Source organism: Euleptes europaea, chromosome 13 (assembly GCF_029931775.1).
Source record: "Euleptes europaea isolate rEulEur1 chromosome 13, rEulEur1.hap1, whole genome shotgun sequence".
NCBI lineage: Eukaryota > Metazoa > Chordata > Lepidosauria > Squamata > Sphaerodactylidae > Euleptes > Euleptes europaea.
In genome coordinates this window covers 10,215,586-10,238,866 of record NC_079324.1, presented here as the reverse complement: position 1 = coordinate 10,238,866, position 23,281 = coordinate 10,215,586, and the positions used below count along the sequence as shown (strand labels likewise).

General features: G+C 47.2%; 1 protein-coding gene across 1 annotated transcript in view; it reads right to left on the bottom strand.

Moving 5' to 3' along the window:
- Positions 1-23,281, bottom strand: part of CAPN6 (calpain 6) — an 84,058-nt gene that overhangs the window by 23,486 nt on the left and 37,291 nt on the right. The window contains exons 5-10 of the mRNA XM_056859423.1: positions 14,520-14,713; positions 11,093-11,170; positions 10,204-10,399; positions 7,470-7,592; positions 7,028-7,230; positions 968-1,089 (exon numbers count right to left, since the gene is read on the bottom strand). Coding sequence (XP_056715401.1) covers positions 968-1,089; positions 7,028-7,230; positions 7,470-7,592; positions 10,204-10,399; positions 11,093-11,170; positions 14,520-14,713 — 916 coding nt within the window. The remainder of the gene's footprint in view (positions 1-967; positions 1,090-7,027; positions 7,231-7,469; positions 7,593-10,203; positions 10,400-11,092; positions 11,171-14,519; positions 14,714-23,281) is intronic.

Sequence of the window (23,281 nt, the reverse complement as noted above, 5' to 3'; positions counted from 1 at the left end):
ACCCTAATAACAATAGTCATTTTGCTTTCATAGCTCCTTTTCTAACCTGGTAGCCCTGTATGGATTCTTCCAAATTCCTCCCCAATAGGGGATTCTCCCAGTGTTGATCTGAACTGTATATATGTTGTTGGAAGGACTGGACTGTGCCATGTCGCTTAATGCTAGCACAGGCCTTGGAGCGACAGTGGAGGGCAGTAGAAAGTTAGTATAGGGATAGATAGGATGCTCCCTGACCTTTTCTTTTGTCCACTCCTACTGCTGTCCCTTTGTTACCCAGAACGCTACTCTTAGGGGTTTCTCTTCTTTCTGGTCACTCCTTCTCTCTCTCCCTTTGTCCGTGAGGGCTGGACATGTGTTCAACAATCTCTCTCCTTCCTAGTTTAGATTGATAGCTAGAAGCCTTTACTCTTCCTTTCCTATCCAGTAAGGAGTTCTCCTACAATAAGGAACTTCTATTTCTTTTCTAAAGTAATAAGCCTGAGTGTGAACTTATTCCTCCAGCAGTCGAACTATAGAATTCCACTGCACAGACACAACTCTGCTTTCATACGTTGCAGAGCAGAGTTTTATACAAATTCATTCTTCCCAATTTCCCCATTGTTGTGACTCAGATTTTGTGACTCATTGTTGTGACTCATTGGGTGCACATTTTGATGTGTGTTATCATTGTGGCAGTAGTGTGGAAGTATGGATTGCAAAGCGTATCAGAGAAGTGCAGAACACATACCAAAATGTGCAGCACCTATACGTTCACAGTAGAGTATTGGAAAAGTGTGGAATGGAAGCCTCGCTCCAACAAAACTATGGAAGGGGATCCAAACGGAAGAAAGTGGTGGGGTCATCCAACCGTTCAGCAGAGTATTTTCACAGATAAAGGGAATGGAATTTTAATAAACAAGTCACTGTAATAATCTGCTGTCTCAGAAGAAGATTATGAAAACTTTTGGGATCCACCCTTTGCGCTTACCCCCGTGTCTGTCTTGACTCTTGAGGCCTTCTGCCGCACCGATTTTTATCTGAGACACCCTCTTAGGGAAGCCATGCAGGATATCCAGGCACTCTGGCTTGGGTTTATTCAGCTTGAGCTCCCTGAAATGTCAAGATTGAACACATCAGGTGATTTGGAAGGATTTCAGTACAGGTACTGGGTTCCTTTTACAAAATGCTGAAATTTACCACCTTCGACAGCTGTTAAGCAATCTGCAATTTTTATTGATAATAAAGAAGAAGAGCCAGAAGTATATATGGCCTTCAAGAAGCCTCACAAATCTATTAAAATTAGACACCAGAATTAGGAAGAAAAAGACTCCTCGCGCTGTAGCTCTGCTGTTTCCTAACTAATGTCCCCGAAGAGAAGATTCTCTGTTGCTTTTGCCCCTGTGAAGGTTACTCAACTTGCTGCCTATGGAGGTTGTTGTTGGTGGAAAGTGCAGCCAAGTAGCATCAGACGTATAGTGACCCCATAGGGTTTTCAGGGACACAAACAGGTGGTTTACCAACCCTGGATGTCCTTGGTGGTCTCCCATCCAAGTACTAACCAGAGCCAACCCTGCTTAGCTTCTGAGATCTGATACAATCAGGCTATCCTGGCGAGTCAGATCAGGGAGTTATGGGGGAAATACTCCCATGTCCCAGAAATAGGCTGGCATGCTTACACTTGGCAGCCAGATTGTTTCAATCACTGCAGGGGCAGGCTGCTTCCTATCTGCTATCACAAGGCTCCTTTCTCAGCAGCCACCAAAGAGTTAACATTTTGGCCTTTAATGCAGGGATGTTTCTCTGCGATCACCCCCGCCGACTGCTTCAGGGCTTCCTTTTGGTTATGCATGACTTTTCTGCCCGTCAGAGGTCACCTCACACTCCCTGTACGTTTTGCCTCTGTTTTCCAGATGCTGTTTTAGCCAGAATCTGGAAATTCTGGTCAATGGTGTAAGTAAAGGAAAAACTATATATTTTATTATTTATTGGCTACTGCTCTTGTGCTCTTGTTGAAGGAACACTGAAAGACTAACAGATTCCCCTGAAGAAGCTTGTTGGTGAAACACATAGGGAATTTTGAGCTGAGCAATGAAATATATATACTTCACTCGTACCATCGGCCTTGGGTTTATATTTATCTTTCAATTACCCTTTTATTTTCTTGGATTTGCAGTGCCATCCTAAGCAGAGTTGCACCCTTCTAAGTCCTTTGATGTCAGTGGGCTTGGAAGGGTGTAACTCAGCTTAGGGTTGCACTGCGGTGCCTCAAATCAGGCTTTATGGATTGCTTAGAGTAAAGAAAACTCTTCTGGTTTGGGTGTATATTTACTGGAACATGGAATTATAAAACCAAATATCAAGGTTCCCTATTTTGAAAAAAGAGCAGGGCCCACAAATAGGGTTGCCAGTGTCCAGGTAGTAGCTGGAGATCTCCTGCTATTAGAACTGATCTCCAGCCGATAGAGATCAGTTCCCCTGGACAAAATTGCCACTTTGGCAACTGGACTCCATGGCATTGAAGTCCCTCCCCTCCCCAAACCCCACCCTCCTCAGGCTCCGCCCCCAAAATCTCCCACCGTAGGGTAGGGTACCTGGCAATCCTACCCACAAATTTGAATAAGAGATGCAAAGACAAATGTTTTGTATAACAACAACAATAATAATAACAATAACAATAATTATCTTTTATTAAAAACCCCGCCCTCCCCCAGCCAACCACCAACATAGTAAATATACACAGATGTTTAATTACAAAAAATTAAAACATTAACATGTTCTAGTATACTGCGATTCCTCTAGTTCTGACGTTGGCACCCAATTTATCCCTGTAGGGAGAGATGTTATTACAGCGCATAAGGATTGTTATAAATAGGGTTGCCAGGTCCCTCTTCTCCTCGGCAGGAGGCTTTTGCGAAAAAGTGTGCGCAGCTCTTTACCGCTCAAACTAAGAGGTATAAGGCCCCTCGCGAGGTGGAACTTCCGGTTCTAAACTGGAAGTGACGCATGTGGTATGCATGCACGTGTGCACATTTGCCTGCCGACCCTCAGGTGGTCAGCGGGCAGAGGGGTAAATTGCCGGGGGTTCGCCGGCCAACAGTGGGCACCTGGCAACTAGGGTTGCCAGGTGCCCGCTGTTGGCGGGCAAACCCCTGGTAAAGTGCCCCTCTGCCCATCGACCAGCTGAGGGTCAGTGGGTAATCGTGCATGCGCAGGCCCGTGCACAACAGCTGGAACCTCCCCTTGCCCTCCCTGGGGCGAGCGGGCCGCCTGTTTGCAGCTGCGCGTGCCACCAGGAACCCTCCCTTCGCCCTTCCTGAGGCGAGCGGGTTACCCTCTGCAGCCACACGCGGCAGGCGGCACTTCTGGTTTTCAACCGGAAGTGGTGCGTTGGCGCATGCGCGCACCCCCCCTGCAACAGAAACCTCCCGCCAAAGGTAAGTGGGGACCTGGCAACCCTAGTTGTAAAACACTGTCCATATATCATATAATGGGGAGAGGGAGTCAATGGACCAAGACTAAGTTAGGGCCTATAGGAAGATTGAGGATAAGGTCTCACAAGGCCCAAAGGGAGTCATGGGGAGCGGAAGAGGAAGGAAGGGAGGGAGGGAGGGGGAGGCCAGCATTCCAAGGGTACCGTTGCTGTCCTCAGCCATAGGCCTGGCAGAATATCTCTGTCTTGCAGGCCCTGCAGAATTCAGCTAAGTCCCGAGTCTCATTAGACAGAGAGTTCCCCCAGGCTGGGGCCACGGCTGAAAAGTCGCTTTGTTGGAGTTCCGAGGGAAACTGGGAGCACGTGCCACCCAGAGAAAAACTGCATGGAAGATTCTCAAGTGTGACTTGCTCAGGTGGCAGGAAGTGTTCCAGCTCAACATGCATGCAATATCAACAATGCTCCATTGTTTAGGCCTGTTCGTTTCAATATTCACACGTCAGGAAAACCAGTACAGATATGGGAAAAGGACCATTTCTTCTAATCGTTAAAAACTCTGCAATAACAGAAATGCAAAAAGGAATGGGAACAGAAACTTGGAAGGCAGGTTTTGTATCCTGAAGTAGGGCTGTTGAATTAAAAAAAATTCAGTATAGTTCGGATTCGGCTGAATTCGGCCCGTTTAGATTCGAGATATGCCGAAGTCCGAACTCCCCCGCTTCGGGTCCGTGCAATTCGGCGGGAATTCAAAGTTCGGGAAAAAAATTCGGCCGAATAAAGCCATTAAAAACACAACCGCGCCTTTCCACGGCTCTGGGGGGGGCATTTTTGGGAGCAAAGGTCCCAAACTTTCAGAGGAGCTTCAAAGGACGCTTCTTGAAAGACCCCCCAAGTTTTGTAAAGATTGGGTCGGGGGGGCTGAGATATGGGCCCCAAAAGGGGTCCCCCCACCCTTAATGTGTATCTCCGAGCAGAGCTTGCCGCCCACGCACAAAGCTCCCAGCCCCGACAAACAGCTGAGAGCAAGGGCGGGGCAGGTGTGAAAAAATTTGCAAAGCAATACAACTGCAAAGCAACACAAGCACGCAATGTAACACCTTTGCAACAGTGCAAAGCAACACCTGACACCTGGGAGTTTGCAAACCATGGAAAGAGACAGAGGCAGCTAGCTATGCATAATGCAGGGGTGGAATTTCCCCTTTTGCATGGGACTCCAAATGCATTCTTTAAGTCACCATTTGAAAACAAGTTTTGAGCAAGCATCCAAATAGACCTAACCGCTCTTATGAATAAGGGAAAACCTGAAGACACACAACTGAAACTCCCCCTCAAACCAGGGAGAGAGAGACTCGAGGGGGAACACACACCCCAGGCAGAACCGGCAAAAGCCCCCTTTGGCTCCCCCCCACCCACAGAAACTGCTCCCCACACACACACAGACTCTGCTCCCCCCCCCCACACACACACAGGAGAAAAATTATAGATTAAAGCCCCCAAAGGGGTCTTACTGTGGCTGTCTTCTGTTCCATCAGGAGGGGCTGGGGAGGACTCGGTAATCCAAGACGATTCCATTTAGGCACTTTTGCTCTGGAGATGCATACTGATCCATTGATCCCAATAGGGGAAAGGGGAAAGCCCATATCTCGGGACCCCCTGACCCAATGTTTACAAAACTTGGGTGGTCTTTTAAGAAGGCTTGTCTGAAGCTCTGCTCAAAGTTTGGGATCTGCACCCCCAAAAATGTGCCCCCTGCAGCCACGGAAAGAGAAAAGGGGGGAGCCGATATTTCTGCCCCCACTGAACCCATCTTTACAAAACTTGGGTGGTATCTTAAGAAGGATTGTCTGAAGTTATCCTGAAAGTTTGGGGGCTGTATCCCCAAAAAAGCGCCCCCTGCAGCCACGGAAATGGAAAAGGGGGGAGGGAAAAGGGGTGGAGCCCATATCTCGAGACCCCCTGACCCAATGTTTACAAAACTTGGGGGGTATCTTAAGAAGGCTCATCTGAAGCTCCACTGAAAGTTTGGGGTCTGTACCCCCAAAAATGTGCCCCCTGCAGCCATGGAAAGAAAAAAGGGGGGAGCCCATATCTCGGGACCCCCTGACTCAATGTTTACAAAACTTGGGTGGTCTCTTAAGAAGGCTTGTCTGAATCTCTGCTGAAAGTTTTGTGTCTGTACCCCAAAAAATACGCCCCCTGCAGCCACAGAAAGGAGCGAATGTGCACAAGCACCCCCCACACACACACACACGAAGATTTCCCTCTCTCTCTCTCTCTCTCTCTCTCTCTCTCTCCCTGGCCCGGCCACACATCAGCTGATTCCTCCAGTACTCAGTCCTGACTGATTGGCCAGAAGAAGACCCAGCTTGGCCACCGATTGGCTGGGGGAGGAGAATGCTGCTTACTGACGGTTATGCTGCTTACTGATGGCCGAATTTGCCGGATTTATTCGTGAACTCCCGAACTCGCTGAATTCGGCCCCCCCGGTTGCCCTCCATTTTTGAGTTCGGTTCGTCCTGAACTAAAAACCACCGAATCAGGGGAAATTCGGCTGTTTTTCAGTTCGGGCCGAACCGAATCAACAGCCCTATCCTGAAGTATTGCTGAAGGGGAGCAGAGCTGCTTCACGACGTTTGAAATGAACCACCCACCCACCCCCTTTGGCAATTGGTCTCCTCACTTTGAAAAGGGTTGTTGTGGGAAGGGGGAATGGGTCTCTATCGCCAAGGCAACCAGAACTCATCCGTGCACTGAGATGCACTTTCCATTGAAAGTAATGCAACACAGAGAGATGATGTGCGCATCCCCAGGGTGTGGATGCAGTTCCTCTCCACTGCCTCCCTTTCAACGGGAAGAGTATTAAGAGGCACATCGCAATGTGAGGGAGAGCTAGTCTGAAAGACTCGCTGTCTCTTTCCTCATAGCAGCGGATCAGGGAAACAATGACTGTGAACAGCCATAGAAAAGAATGCAACGATCAGTAGAAGACAGAAGGGTTTAATGAACATTTTAATGCCCCTTCCTCCTTCAAATGACCCTCACATAAATTTGGCAAATTGCTATCCGTAAGCCCTCATGACTCTTCTGCTAAAACATCTTGTGTATCCAGCTTTTTCATCATCATTCTATGAATTTCTCATTCCCTTCATGCAAACCGTGTGTGCCCAAACCTTTGGAAGATTTTGAACATAAGAGCATAAGAAAAGCCATGCTGCATCAGACCAAGGCCCATCAAGTCCAGCAGTCTGTTCACACAGTGGTCAACCAGGTGCCTCTAGGAAGCCCACAAGCAAGATGACCGCAGCAGCATTATCCTGCCTGTGTTCCACAGCACCAAATATAATAGGCATGCTCATAAGAACATAAGAAAAGCCCTGCTAGATCAGACCGAGGCCCATCAAGTCCAGCAATCTGTTCACACAGTGGCCAGCCAGGTGCCTTTAGGAAGCCCACAAGCAAGACGACTGCAGCAGCGTTACCCTGCCTATGTTCCATGTCACCTCATGTAATAGGCATGCTCCTCTGATCCTAGAGAGAATAGGTGTGCATCATGACATTGCACTTGAGGACCGCAAGAGAAACTGGGGACAATGCCACGCCACCTGGAAAAAGAAGTACCTGAGTTTTGAGGGCACATCTGTGAACATCCTCAGCATGAACTCTGTTTCCACGCCAGGACTGAATGTGGTTGGGATCAGGACGTATCGGCCTCGCTTGAGAAGCACCTTCAAAAACACTGTGCGCATGTCAATGTATGTGGAGGTCGCCACCTTCTCCTGTAAGTGCATCGAATGCATTCGACAGTCTCTGTTGTCCTCCACCTAGGAAGGGAAACCAGAAGGCACCGGTTGTTCTCCACACAGACTCTATCTTGGCTGGGGGCCATCCATCAAGCTCCAACCTTTAGGCCAGATGGCCTCTTGGATCTGCTATGTGGCACAGATGCAAAAGCGCCACTGCAGCGAGGGAGAACACACGGCACATCTGAGAAATGGACATTGCTCTTTGGAGTCGGCTTAGGCTGCCCTGAGTTAGCTCAGCATACAATGCGGCCACCTACCTTGAAGATTTCAAAGCCAATGACAAAGTTCTCCCCTTTCCCTTCTTTTTTGTGAACGCGCTGGTCCGTTTGCTGCAGGGAGATCAGCACTTTGTCCTCTGCCTTTTTAACATCAAAGATGTACTAAATGGAAGGGAAGAAGGAGAACAGATATTGAGCTGGAGTGGTTGGTGAGGCTTGCCATCTATACAGGGGTCCCCAAGTGTGGTGCCTGTAGACACCATGGCACCCGCCAGCGCCTTTCCTGGTGCCCGCCAATTGCTTTTAGATATTGGGCATGGTCTTGTGGAGCTTTTGCCCAAGAAAGCTTCCGGCTGGCTACTAGAGTTTTGATTGGCCGTGCAGATTTTTTAATATATTGCTTTGGCAGCAACTGCCGCCACTGCAGAAGGATGTTCACTGTGTGGCTGAAGGTAAGCTGCAGCAGCCATTTTGTGTTTAGCTCCGCCTCCTGTGGCAGCCATTTTGTTGCTGTGCCCACCATGCTCTGTCAGAATTCCAAAGGCACCCACAGGTTCAAAAAGGTTAAGGACCCCGGGTATCCACAAATGCAAAATAGCCAAAGGACTGTGCTGCTTGTTACAACGAATGCAAATCCTGCACAGCCCCCAATTTTTTTAGCAAGGGCTGAGAGGTACACTTTGGGGTGTGTGTGTGTTGGAAAACGATGCATAACAGCCAAACCCTTGTAGTAGTACCTTGCAGTAGTAGATGGATATATCTTATTTAATTGCATTAAAATTGATCCAATTCAAGTTTGTAAGATTTATAAACACATGCCTAACGCTGGTCAATTATTTCTATTCGCTTCACACTCACTGGCCGTAGCCGAGCAAGTTGACTTCTTACTATGATTGCCAGGTCCCTCTTCACTACCAGCGGGAGGGTTTTGGGGCGGAGCCTGAGAAGGGTGGGGTTTGGGGAGGGGAGGGACTTCAATGCCATAGAGTCCAATTGCCAAAGCAGCCATTGTCTCCAGGTGTACTGATCTCTATCAGCTGGAGATCAGTTGTAATAGCAGGAGATCTCCAGCTAGTACCTGGAGGTTGGCAACCCTACTTCTTACTGAACAATTGGGTAGAATGTGGTCTTTGTACATTTCTTTATCTCCGCCCATGAAAAGGGACTTATTTTAAATTCAAACTGAACATTCAGTGAGGGGACTTGTAATATCCACGAGCCCCTTCAGGCCCCCTTGCAGCTCATGGCTCTGAAAGAAAGCCAGAAAGCCACCAATGTAAGCCAGAGGGTTCCACCAAGCCACATAAGCCTAATGCTCCCCATAGAAATGACAAACTGTGCAGCTGCAAAGGAAAGATGTTGCCAAGGTTGTGTTGAATCAATTGTGTTGAAACGCTGAACTAAAGAGACTGAAGTCCCATAGGGAATCGTGGGAGGGGGAAGTTATTGGCACATCCCTCCCCAAGCCTCAAAACCCGGATTTTTTAAGCTGACAGAGGCATGAAGCAGGCTAATTCCCTCACAGTGTGTTTCCTTTAACCAACTCCCTTAGCGGCTCTCCATGCCTCTTGGAATGTCCTCAGTCAGGGCTTTTTTGGGAGGGGGTGCAGGGGGGGGGTGCCCTTGATTAATTTAGGGTGTCATATTTGTCTAGACTTTTATGGCATCCCCCCCCAAGTATGCAGAAACCCCTGCTTGCCTGTGAATGAACCCGTTTTGCGGTCATATAATGTGTGTGTGTTAAGTGCTATCAAGTCACAGCTGACTTATGGCGACCCTGTAGGGTTTTCAAGACAAGAGACTAACAGAGCTGGTTTGCCACTGCCGGCCCCTGTGTAGCAACCCTGACATCCCTTGGTGGTCTCCCATCCCAATTCCAAAAAAGGCTGACCCTGCTTAGCTTCTGAGATCTGACAAGATCAGGCTATGTGACCATAATAGGGACCAGTTATTTCATGATTAGCACAAATGATATAGAGGAAGGTAAGAAAAAACAGCCTATTTGCCTCTTGACTCTATATTAGGGTTGCCAGCTCTGGGTTGGGAAATACCTGGAGATTTTGGGGTTGGAGCCTGAGGAGGGGAGGGTTTGGGAAGGGGAAGGACTTCAATGCCATAGAGTCCCATTGCCAAAGCGGCCATTTTCTCCAGGGGAACTGATCGCTGTCGGCTGGAGATGAGTTGTAATAGCAGGATATCACCAGCTTGTACCTGGAGGATGGCAACCCTACCTATGGGGTCACCATTATTTCTGCTGGATGAGAGGAACTGCAAACCCCTAGGGCACAGTCCAAAGAACATTTTCCCCCAGAAAAGTTCCCTCAGACCTACAGAACTGTTCTAAATGAGGACTCAAGTATTGTATCAGGAAAATCAAAACTGGGTATAACAAAGTCATTTTTGTTCAGGAGTAGGGGTGCCAACCTCCAGGTGGGACCTGGAGACCTCCTAGAGTTACACATGATCTCCAGATGACAGAGATCCGTTCCCATGGAGAAAATGGCAGCTTTGGAGGGTGGACTCTATGGCATCACATCCCTGATAAGGCCCCACCCCTTCACAAACCCCACTTTCCCTTAAAATCTTAAGGAGAGTTATTCTAGTCTAAGCCCATTCATTTCAATGGGCTTAGACTGGAGTAACTCTCTTCAGGATTGCACTGTAAATCTCCAGGAATTTACCAACCTGGAGTTGAGACCCCTATTCAGGAGTCATTTGCAATAAATACTTATTGTCTTTAATGTGGGGAGTGCAAGAATAAATGCTCCCAAACCTGTGGGTTTTGAAGGAAAGTGGCTCTGTTATTGAAACATCCACCAGAGCGATTTAAAAGGGGGTCTGGATTCTTTCTCCATGCTCCACACATGATCCTCTTTTCCCAGGTTTTGTGGATACTAAAGAAGGATGTGTTCACAAGACGACAGATGTCAACATCAGTAAAGTTTTTGCACCAATCTTCAAACGTCATCCTGGCCAATGGAGCCAAAGAAAGATATCATTATTCATTTTCAAGGGGGGGAAATGTGGAAGGCTCAAATTACAAAGAAATCCATTGTAATATATCACTCCTTCGTAAAACATTTCAGTCCAGACTTCAGTTAATGCTATGTTACATATCAAAACATCAAATTAAAACACTGAAGTAATCAAACCCTGTCCCATGCCTTGAAGAATCTGCAGGAATGTGCCTCAACTGTTTAGGAAGATCCACAGGTTTGGGTGTAGCCTTAGAAGGCAACTGCAACGTCAAGAAGTGCTTTCTCCCATGGCTACTCGTGCTCACTGAGATTTGAGGCCCTCACAGTAGTTCCACCATATATTAAGCTAGAGGTCCCCAACCTCTTTGAGCCTGTGGAAACCTTTGGCATTCTGAAACAGTGTGGTGAGGAGTGGGTTATAATGCCATAGTCCAATTGCCAAAGCGGCCAATTTCTCCAGGCGAACTGATTTCTGTTGCCTGGAGATCGGTTGTAATAGTGGGAGATCTCCAGCCACCACCTGGAGGTTGTCAACCCTAGTAAGAGTAGATGGGCAAAGCATTGCTAGTCAGCCATGTGCCCTCTGCCTGGTCATGGGCCTCAGCAGATGCCCCACCACACCAACCTGGATGCCAGTTCTGGCGTAAGCCCTGCCTCATCAGTGACACCAATTGCCATGCTCACCAGAATTCTCCATCATTGTCAACAGTGAGTCCAATCTTCTTCCTTTCTTTATCGCTCACGTTCGTCCACTCCTCTGATCTGGCAACAAAATGATTTGATCAATTAAATATCCATTTGGTTCATACAAAGCTGTAACATACTGAGTCAGACCCATTTTACTTATTTCATTTTTTAACTTTGATTCGTTTATATCCTGCCTTTCCCCCAAAAGCAGCATACGCTAGTCTGCTCTCCTCCAGAGAGCCAGCGTGGTGTAGTGGTTAAGAGTGGTGGTTTGGAGCGGTGGACTCTGATCTGGAGAACCGTGTTTGATTCCCCACTCCTCCACATGAGCGGCAGACTCTAATCTGGTGAACTGGGTTGGTTTCCCCACTCTTACACACGAAGCCAGCTGGGTGACGTTGGGCTAGTGACACTCTCTCAGCCCCACCTATCTCACAGGGTGTCTGTTATGGGGAGGAGAAGGGAAGGTGATTGTAAGTCGGTTTGATTCTTCCTTAAGTGGTAGAGAAAACTGGCATATAAAAACCAACACTACTTCTCCTTCTTTTTCCATTTTATCCTTACAACAACCCTTTGAGGCAGGTTAAGATGAGAATGTGTAATTGGTAGGGTTGCCAGCTCCAGGTTGGGAAATACCTGGAGATTTTGGGGGTGGAGTCTGAGGAGGGCTGGGTTTGGAGAGGGGAGGGACTTCAATGCCATAGAGTCCATTTGCCAAAGCGGCCATTTTCTCCAGGGGAACTGCTTTTTATCACCTGCAGGTCAGTTGTAATAGCAGGAGATCTCCAGCCACCACCTGGAGGTTGGCAACCCTAGTAATTGCCCCAAGGTCACCCAGCAAGCTTTCATGGTAGAGCAGGGATTCAAACATGGACTCTCCTTGATCTTAGTTTGACACTTTAACCACCACACCACGCTGCTTAAACAGTGGTTTGACCTTCTAAATGCACAAGTGGCCAAACCAGAGTGCAGAATTCATCTTCTCTCACTTTCTGCTTGATTCCCAGGTCTGTTTCTCTGGGGTGGGAGCTGGGAGACATAGAGTGTGCCTGTGCAGTCAGCTGAAATCCATGCCAAGCTGAAGTGAAGTGCCTTTAACAAACTCCTCCAAAATGTTGTCCCTGCTATTACGTGGGTGGCGAATGGGGAGACATTCCTTTAAGTCATACTGTCATTACTTTGGCCATTTGAGAGGATCCATTTCAACACTCAATTAAATCTAAGTGGAAGTTAATGGCTGCTTTGTCTTAAGTAAGCGGTAAGCTTTGGACAAATGGATAGGGTTACCAGGCCCCTCTTTGCCACCAGCAGGAGGTTTTTGGGGTGGACCCTGAGGAGGGTGGGATTTGGGGAGGAGAGGGACTTCAATGCCATAGAGTCCAATTGCCAAAGCAGCCATTTTCTCCAGGTGAACTAATCTCTATTGGCTGGAGATCAGTTGTAACAGCAGGAGATCTCCAGCTAGTACCTGGAGGTTGGCAACCCTTCAAATGGAGACCACATGCTACTTGCTGTCTCAGGGCTATCCTCACTTGGGGCAAGCGAGGAAGCAAGAAGGACCTTCACACTGAAGACAGGATCCATGTGCTTAGAACACTTAGGGAACATTTATCTTAAATCATCAGCCCCTGTCTGAACCAAGGTTGCCAATCTCCAGCTGGGGCCTGGAGTTCTAGAATTACAGGTCATCTCCAGACTACAAAGATCAGTGCCTCTGGAGAAAATGACTGCTTAGGAGGATCAAGTCAAGTGAGTTTATTTGTATAGCCATAGGCCTTTACAAAGTATCCTAAAAGGATTTAAAATTATTTACAGAATAAAAAGTAAATTAATAGTTTTTACACAATCACAAATCTATAATCATACGATAAAGAGGGGGAAATCCATTAAAACTAAAAGTGCTCTCACTTGTTATGCCTAAAGAGTTCCCTTCTTTGCGGCCTCGAGGGCTCTTCTGCAGCCAGGGCAAATTGAGACATTCTATAAGTCACGCAGGCATCAGAGTCTGATAGTAGAAAAATCAATCTTTTGGTTGCTTAGGAGGGTGGACTCTATGGCATTATATCCCACTGAGGTCCCTCCCATTCCCAAACCCCACCCTCCCCAGGTTGTGCCCCCAAATCTCCAGGAATTTCCCAACCTGGAGCTGGCAACCCTACCTGAACATGTGTTTTGTTTGCTGCATGAGCTTTTCTTTCAGGACTTCTTGTTTTCACATGCATTGTTTTCAAATTTTTCAATCTTTTTTCTTTTTGTAAATTCCACCCACATCTCTTCCCACGAGTCTATTTGTTTTAGGGTTTTCATGTTTAAACTTCCATGTAATTTTGCAAAACGGAATCTGTTGCATTTTGATACGTGTCATGAGCTGGTCTGGAGTCTCTGGTCAAAAAGCAAGATAGAAATAAACAAATATGTGCAAATGTAGTCCCCCAGGGATGATGGTGTGTGGTCCCATGGGATACTTGGAGAAGGACAAGAATGAAGTAAACACAGGTTATATGACAGATGTTTTAAAATTTCAGTATGAGACAATGGTTAGAGTGTTGCATTGTAACTGGGGAGATATGTGTACCCCTAAGGGAAAAATCTATGGTGGCAAAGTAATTGGAACATTTCCTGCTCTCAAAAAGAGGGGCCTTAATTAGAATGCAAAAAATATCTGCCCAATTTTGCCACACAAAATTTGTGTCTGGCCTGTGGTCACACATGCAGCTAAATGAGGAGCCTTGGGCCATTTTTGCATGGTAATTAGCAGCGCATTCCAGGCTGAATTGCCCTGCATATTTTTTTTGAATTTTTCACACTGAACCGTCATTCCAGACGTGACTGCGAAGCTGGCGCATACCTGCTTCGCATTACTAAAGAGCCCATTTAATGCGACCTTTGGTGTTTGCCGCGAAGAATCCCCCTGAAGGTACCATGCAAAATAACAGCTGCGGGTTAGCTATGCACATGCTAATGGCTATGCAAACAGGAACAAAGGAGCAGGTGAGTGGGGGGTGGAATTTCTCCTTTTGCGTCGGGACCGTGAATAGGCATTTTTGAAGTCGCATTTTTAAAAAGAGCTTTAAACAAGCATCAAAATTGACCGTGCATAAATGGCCAGAGTCAACATTGAAAAACACCCTAAAATTTCAGAGGAAAGAGGCAATCCCTGTTGCGCAGGTTTTCCACAGGCAGGGTACATGCCTTTGGGGAGGGTATCACTTTTCCTAAGTGTTACCCATCCACCTGGATCAGTCCACTCTACCACCTCGAACTCTATCACCTCGTTCGCTTGAACGTGTAGACTGGTCCCTCTCCATCCTCGGAGTGTTTCCACACTTGTCCGCGAGGCTCCCCCCTCCCCGCTCTGTGTAAGAGCATGGAGCCCAACATGACAAGCTAATCCTTCAGGACCCCCGCAGGACACATTGCTTACTCATCACTCCATGCGCCGTTCCACTCCTTCTTCCCCCAAGGATTCCTCAGTCGGATCATGAAGAGTTTCTCAGACTTGACGCAAGACAACAGCTTCTCTCCGAGGCTCACCTTCTGGATTGCTGTCACCGAGTAGGAATGGCCCTGGATCAAACCCATGGCGGTTTCTGCCTCAAAATCACGGGCGGTTAAAGGCTACGGCAAAAGAAAAACTTGAATGAACATGAGCGTTACAATCAAATGATTTAGATCTCCCCCCTCCTCTTAAGACAGGAGCCCCATGGCGCAGAGTGGTAAGCTGCAGTACTGCAGTCCAAGCTCTGCCCACGACCTGAGTTCGATCCCGACGGAAGTCGGTTTCAGGTAGCCGGCTCGAGGTTGACTCAGCCTTCCATCCTTCCGAGGTCGGTATAACGAGTACCCAGCTTGCTGGGGGTAAAGGGAAGATGACTGGGGAAGGCACTGGCAAACCACCCCATAAACAAAGTCTGCCTAGTAAACATCAGGATGTGACGTCACCCCATGGGTCAGAAATGACCCGGTGCTTGCACGCGGGACCTTTACCTTTTTACCTCCTCTTAAACATAGTTCTACATTCTTTCATCAGTGCTGAGTAGTCCTGTTGCTGACTGTTAACCAGAGTTTTATACATAGCTTAGTAGAGCATTAATCAACGATTTAATGCTCTTCTCCATTATACAGTAGAGTTGATGCCTGTCAAGGACAAACAGGCAAGACCACAGATTCTGCATCCATCAGTGATATCAAAGCTTTCACATACATTTTCATATGCTGCTAGTGCAGATGGTTTTAAAAGGGGATTAGACAGATTCATGGAGGAGAGCTCCGTCAATGACTACAAGCCATGGCGAGTAAAGTGAACTGCCAGATACAGTAAACCTTTGAGTACCAGTGCTAGGAGGCAACGCCAAGGGCAGGCCTTGGCCTCCGTGTCCTGTGTCTCTGGGGCTACTCGTATGTCACTGTGAGAAACAGAGTACTGGATTAGACAGACCTCTGGCACGATCTGGCAGGGCCCTTGTTATGTTCTCGTGGACTGTAATTTTCAGGAGATGCTTCTGTAGGAATTTGTGGGTTTCCTCATGCCCAAATCCTTGTTAGTTTAGCAGACTGCACAAGGCTATTGTGCACAGAGAAGCCCATTCAAACTTCTTTTGTGTGCCCGAAGAAAACTGCTCAGAGCCTTTTGCTTATTCAACTAGTATACTTCATTTATTGTAGGAAATCCATTTTGGGGTTGGATAGAGTAAAATATAGTTCCCAATCTATTCTAACCAATTAGGATGGAGAGAGATCCAGGACTTCCCTCCTGGTGGCAAGATGGAGAAGAGTGTGTGTGTGTGGACTGGAGGTGTGAAGAAGCTGGAAGGAAGGTAGTTTCCCTAAGAGTAACAATCTTCACATCAAAAGATAGTTCAGAGCAGTAAAGAAAGATCATTTGTGCATAGGTGCTTTCACTTTTCATGTTTGCCCCCGGTATGAATCGGTTGTTCCTTGGAATTATGCATGAGTTTTCCGTCCATTAAAGATGACCTCATGCTAGGGTTGCCAACCTCCAGGTATTAGCTGGAGATCTCCAGCTATTACAACTGATCACCAGCCGACAGAGATCAGTTCACCTGGAGAAAATGGCTGCTTCGGCAATTGTACTCCATGGCATTGAAGTCCCTCCCCTCCCCAAACCCTGTCCTCCTCAGGCTCCGCCACAAATACCTCCCACTGGTGGCTAAGAGGGACCTGGCAACCCTACCTCGTACCAGCCCTTGCAATGTCCAGGTCTTCCCATTCCTCTGTTAACCCGACTCTTCCATCTTCCCTGAGCAAAGCCTGGGTGAAATCCCCATGCAGAAGGCAAAGTGCAGGGCACACAAGCTTGGTTTCGCTCACAGCCAATTACAAGGCAGCGTGTAAAGAGGCAGGGATTCAAATGCTTCCTGCTTCCTCAGAGCTCTTTCTGAGCAGAAGAAAAGCTTTTTAAACCGAGGCTTGGATTTCTTCCCCCCGTCTTTCAGATCGCTCTGTTTTTTGTTCTTAAAATGCTCTTTTATATTGCAATGGGTTTGGGGGTGGATTTTCTCTCACAGTAACGACTACAAGTAAGCCATTTACAAAGCAGCATTTCAAGGGGCAGGACTGGATTTGAGCTTGGAGACTGCTGGTGCAGAGATTCCCAACAGGAAAGTGAGGGTCCAGCCAGGAACAAACCTCAGGTAAAACTCCCATGCATAAATGACCAAAGTATGCCCAGTGTCTTGACCCCTCAATCTTTCTGACTCGCTAGCTTTGTCCTCCTCTGGAGTATGAGGTTAGAGACAGCGCAAAGTCCTTCACTTCCAACACCTTCCAACCTAGATTATTTCTGTACTTGATTCTTTAGGAATTGGGAAGCATCCCTGAGTTAGAAGAAATGGTTCCGCGGCAAAACAAAAACATATGCCACTAGATAAATTTTCTCTCAAGACCATTTATTGACTGGTTTTTATGGCATCTAAAGACCCTGGCAGAAAAGATGTGGCTTGAGAAAAATCCTGGACAATGTAGCATGGACACCAAAACAAACGCTTTAGGTCCAGACGCACAATGAGAACTTCTGACAGTGCAATCCTAAATAGATTTACACCCTTCTAATGGGCTTAGAAGGGTATAATGCTGTTTAGGACTGTGAATCACTTAGTTATCTTGCATTACATTTGTATACAGTAATACTGTTCATGCTCAATGTCCAAACATTTCTAGTATTGCCAGGATACCTTTCTTCCTCATTTCTTCAATGTTTTCTCAAATATATCCCTTAATCTTTTTTTTTGTAAGTTGACTTCCTGTTTGGATTGAGATCCTTGTGATGAGAGGTATGTTTTTAGATGGCTTCCATTTATATTTAGCATCATGATTTGTAAGGTATGAAATCACAGTAAAACATTGTTCGCCCCTGGCAGGAGGTTTTTGGGGAGGAGCCTGAGGAGGGAGGGGTTTGGAGAGGAGGGACTTCAATGCTATAGAGTCCAATTGCCAAAGCAGCCATTTCCTCTAGGTGAACTGATCTCTGCTTCCTGGAGATCAGTTGTAATAGCAGGCGATCTCCAGCTACTACCTGGAGGTTGGCAACCCAACACATGTTTGTCATCCATGACTGGTATTGCAATGCACAGAATTTCCGTCAACCATACGGCTCACTCACTGACATGGGTAGAGCTCTCGGCCTATAGATGTTGGTAGGGTTGCCAGGTCCCCCCACTCACCTTCGGCGGGAGGTTTCTTTGCCGATCTTGTGTGTGCACGCGTGCACGATTGCCCGCCGGCCCTCAGCTGGTCGGCGGGCAGAGGGGCACATTACCAGGGGTTTGCCTGCCACCAGTGGACACCTGGCAACCCTAGATGTTGGGGTGACCCCTGCAGTCACTCTTCCAGTTATGGAATTAGATTGCTGAAGGAATAAATAAATCTCCTTAGTTGTTTATATGCTAATCCTGCCTCAGTGATCACAATAATCTCCTTGTGCATGTGCACCACAAAACGTTTCTCACGGCAGCAATCCCAAAGCCTATACACTTGCTACCTTTACAGCAGTGGTTCCCAACCATTTTTTGACCAGGGACCACTGGGACTTTTTTGTTCGGTGCAGGGACCTCAAGGTTCAAAATAAAAATTCAGAGAATTTGAAAATAAACTTTAATCATAACTGTTAGTTAAACATTAAACTTAGAATAATATTTGAATATATTTTTATAATAGAGAACTTTTAATTGAAAATATTAATTTATTATGGGTTTATAACTTTGTTTCGCGGACCTTAATTTAGTTCTTGTGGACCCCTGGTGGTCCACGGACCCCCGGTTGGGAACCAGTGCTTTAGAGCATCTGGAAACTGAGGGGCAGGTCTTTAGTTTAAAACAAACCTAGATCCCGAAAATTTTAGGAGGCTGTGTGGGTCCCCTCAATTAGTAAAAAAAGGGTCTGTCACAGACAGCATCAGGGTTTGGCATCACTGGGCAACTGGGCCCACAGTTAGGGCTGCCAACTTCTACGTGGGGCCTGGAGATCTCCTGGAATTACCCCTGATCTCCAGTCTACAGAGTTCTGTTTCCCTGGAGAAAATGGCTGTTTTGGAAAGTGGACTCCGTGGGTGCGTTGTCATTTGCTTCTTCATGTAGGAGGCTGAGCAATAAAGCAGTCATGATGTCGGCTGGGCTCCTGCTCATTTCCCTCAGGGCGGAGCCACTGTTTGGGTGACCAGGACCTCATGCCTGCCCTCCATAGGGCAAAGTGAAGGAAGAATGAGGAAGGCCAAGGAGGAGGGCGCCCAATGGCACCTTGATGGGTAGGGTTGCCAATGCCAAATTCCTGGAGATTTGGGGGTGGATTCTGGGGACGGAGGGGTTTGGGGAGGCAAGGGACCTCAGCAGGGCATAATGCCATAGAGTCCACCCTCCAAAGCAGCCATTTTCTCCCAGGGAACTGAACTCTCTAAGTCTGGAGATCAGTTGTAATACCAGGAGAACTCCCAACCCCACTTGGATGTCGGTAACGCTACTCAATATCTGAAGCCATCCCTGCCTTTGAGTTCCAACAAGACCTCACTCCCTTATGGAGGGTTAAACCAGTTAAAAGTCCTGGAACATATCCACACCCCTTTGCAGAAGCGAGATGGCCTTTAACAAAACCACAGGGAGGATAAGCTAAGCAACCAAGCAGTTTTCTCACCCTCAAATCATTGGCGACTGCCAAGTCTAGAGCGCACTTCCATGACAACAGCTCATAGAGAATCAGTTCATAAGTTATCCTGAGATCCCCTGGCATTTCCCATGGCTCTCGCACACGCCACAAATCTTCACTTGTGCTCGTCACAAATAAGGCAGCATGAGTTTCTATGACAGCACAGGGGGTTATCACACTATTCGTTCTTGTTAAAGCGCAAAGCCTGAAAAGACCTCAGATATTCTCAGGCCTGCCTTACCAACCTGAATTGCAATCAGTCCTTTTTATATATAGATTTTTTTCTTTAAAAAGCAATTACTAAACAAATGCCATGTGCATGAGCGTTCAATGCTCTGAGTTACAGGATGGATTTAGAAACAAGCTCTTGCTTCTACAGTGGGCGAATGAAAAGCTCTGCAGTCAGGAAAGCACACATGCAAAATCATCTGCCTCTGGTAGGATGTAAAACTCAAAAGAACCTGGCTCATCTTTGGTGTGGAATCAATACAATCCCATTCCCCAAAGGATAATCTCCAGAGGCACCTAAATTTTGTTAATAGTGGAAGAAATATGGGTGATACTAAACTGGGCAAATTGTCCACCACGCAAATTGATTTCCTGCTATGTATGTTCCATGGGATAATTGCAGCAGCTACACTTCATGATTTCTAACTTCCTTGTAGATTCTCTTTTAGATTACAACAATAAAATAGTCCTGAGGTAGACTGGAAGGCAGCAGTCCAACAGTGCAGTGATTGGCCTGAATCTGGTGACTTTTGGTAGTCACGTCAATACTGACCCAGCCTACATTATGGATGATTCTACTCCTCCTTGACTCTGGTTTAAGCAGGAGAATTCCTGCCGGATTTGGACCCTGCATGGTTTGCAGAAATGTTTGAGTCCTTTCATTTGTTTGTATCTTTTTGGGTGGGTGGAAATAACCATTCCTGTGCATTGGTAAAACTCCAAACAAAATGTCAACCATACAGTGATCTATACAATTGGATCAAAGTTGCCCTTGTACAGAGTTCTGTCAATGCGCACGTGCGTGTCAGTGACTCAGAAGTGTTCATGAATGGAGGGAACTGGAAGCTGAGCCACAGAGTCATGCACACCGCTACCTATAAAACTGGAAGGCAAAACAGGGCAACGGAGGAGTCTCCATTGATTGGCTCTACTTCAGAATCAAGAGCAGTTAATTCAGAGCTCTCAAACCCTGGGAGAAATTCAGAAAAGAAAGCTTTTTGGAAGCATCCCTTCGCCAATACATTTTGTGAATGTCTGTGAAAACTCAGGGTCCCACAGTTGAACGTGGACAGTCTCAATTGAAACAGTTTTACATAGTATAGGGGGTCTAAATTTATGGGGCCCCAAAGGAGGTGCCACATCTTCCATTGGAAACAACTGAAAACTCTATTTGGGGGCCCATAAAATTGGACCTCTGACCCAAACTTCACCAAAGTTCTTCTAAGGAGAGTCACCTGCAGTTATGCTGCAAAGTTTGGTGCCTCTACCTTGAAAAACAGTCTGCCCAGAGCCACTCAAAATTCCCCACAGACTTTAATGGAATCCAAAATTTTCAAATATCGGGGGGGGGGGGGAGCCAAAAAAACCCATTTACTGGTATAGGTATTTGGCTTTTTCTGGCTTTTCCAAAAAATGTTGAGTCCAATAAACCCAAATCCAAAAAATAATGAAAAAGTGATGTATACCCCTAGTAGGGAGTCCCCGTCCTGACCTGGATGACCCAGGCTAGCCCGATCTCATCAGATCTCAGAGGCTAAGCATGGTCAGCCCTGGTTAATACTTGGATGGGCGACCGCCAAGGAAGTCCAGGGTTGCTAAACAGAGGCAGACAGCAGCAAACCACCTTTGCTCGTCTCATGCCTTGAAAACTCCCCTGACTTCACAGCAGCACCACTAGGGAGTCCCCATTTGAAAACAGCTCCACACATCATGGCATGGAATCCCCAAATATTTTCTGACTGCATCCCATGGCAGCCATTTTGTGATGCTGTCTACTTTCCAAAATCCCAGAAGTCCCCACAGGCTCAACAGTGTCGAGGGCCCCTGCCTAGCTATTATACCACAGTGGCTGTTGCCTACTGGTCTTTCTGAATGTCAAAACGAGAATGCGTCATCAATTGAGTATTTCCCAACACCACTTGCAGAAACCGAGTACGATGGTTTGGGAAACGAATTCAGAAAAGGGGAAGAAGAGGACGCATGAGAAAAAACGACAATAAAAGCTGGGACTGGGAACTGGACATTTCTGTTTTTAATCACCTAAATCTGATCCAGGAATGAGTCACATGTTGTCCCATACTAAGAAGGCAGAACTTCACATTCCCGGAAAGGTCAACCACCGGGCAAGAGACAGAATAGTTTATTCCAGTGGTTCTTAAGCTTTCAGCATTAAGGGAACCATGTTCATGTTGATTTGTTTGGTGTTATGGAGCCCAGTCATGTTGCTGAGGATGCTGGGATGGTTGACAGGGATACCAGACAGGTCGTTTTGTCCTCATTGTGGCCCCATGGAAGCTGACTTTAGGTCCTGGAGCTCACCTTCCATGACACTGAATTGCAGAGAAGGGAAGGTTGTCCATCATTTCCAAATCTCCTTACAGCCCATTCCAGAGAATGGGGCTGAAAGGTCTTTGGAGGCGGTGTGATCTGGCCGCCGGCGTAAATGCGTGTAATTGTGTGATTTACGCCGGCGGCGAGGCCAGTACCGGCGGCAGCTGACCGCCGCTGGACCGCGCCTCCCCCCTCCGCTGGGGCGGCCTCTCTGTGGCACCGGCAACGGCATGGAGAGGCCACGCCAGCACAGGGGGGTGGGCTGGGGCTCCCTATCCCCTTTCGGACACTTCCACCGGCACCAGGAATGGCGGTGCTGCACCTGCTTTTTAGCAAGCGCAGCCTCGCTTCTCCCTATGGGGCGAAAGGCCCCAGTTAAACAAAAAAAAAAAAGCAGCAAAACTGCTTTTTAAAAATTTAACGGCGTACGGGAATCGGCTTAGGAAGAGGCGCCGCTGAACCTCTTCCCCGCCGTCCCCGTACGCCTCAGCTCAGGAATGGGCTGTTATTGTAACATCCTTATTACTTTCCCTTAGGACCCCGGCATTCTGATGAATGCAGAGTAAAAAAAAACCAAAAACCCACTGGCTCAGTGAAATGATGCACAGGGAGTGGGGATCACATCCATCAGCCCCACTCATGCACTTCAGTCCTGCATAGTGTCATGGTCAGAGTGTCAGTCTAGGATCTGGGAAGCTCAGATTCAACTTGCTCAGCCATGCAACTTGTTGGATGACCTTGAGCCAGTCACTCTCTGTCTCAGCTGAACCTACCTCACAAGGTTGTTGTGGGAACAAAAAGGACGAGGGGAGCACAAAGCACAGTGCCTCATGCGCCTTGGAGGAAGGGTGGGATTTTAAAATATATGACATAAACAAACAAACAAATCTGTCGGACTGGGGACACTGTTTTTCCTGGGTCTTCAATCTCATGGATTGGAATGCATGTAGAATCTGTTCCTATTCAAAGCTGAATACTTAGGTGGGACTAGCAGGAGTGATCCTTCTCCCAGTTCTATGTGTGTAATATTGGGCTAATATTACCCTTAATATTACCCCTTACTTAACTTCACCCTGCAGTAGGGTTGTCAACCTCCAAGTACTAGCTGGAGAGCTCCTGCTATAACTGATCTCCAGCTGATAGAGATCAGTTCACCTGGAGAAAATGGCCACTTTGGCAATTGAACTCTATGACCTTGAAGTCCTTCCCCAAACCCTGCCCTCCTCAGGTTCTGCCCCAAAAACCTCCCGCCGGTGCTGAAGAGGGACCTGGCAATCCTACCCTGCAGAATGGGGAAGAGAAGAAGGAAACATTCTGCAGGCCCTGGTAGCTCTGAGGGGCCCATGGACCAGGTAAGTCAAGTGTTTTCATAAGATGTTCAGACTGGGTCTACTGGGTGGTAGTGATGGGGCTTCCAGCAACTCTTTGTCTGGGGCTCACGCTGGCTCTCTGTAATCCTGAAGAGGCTGA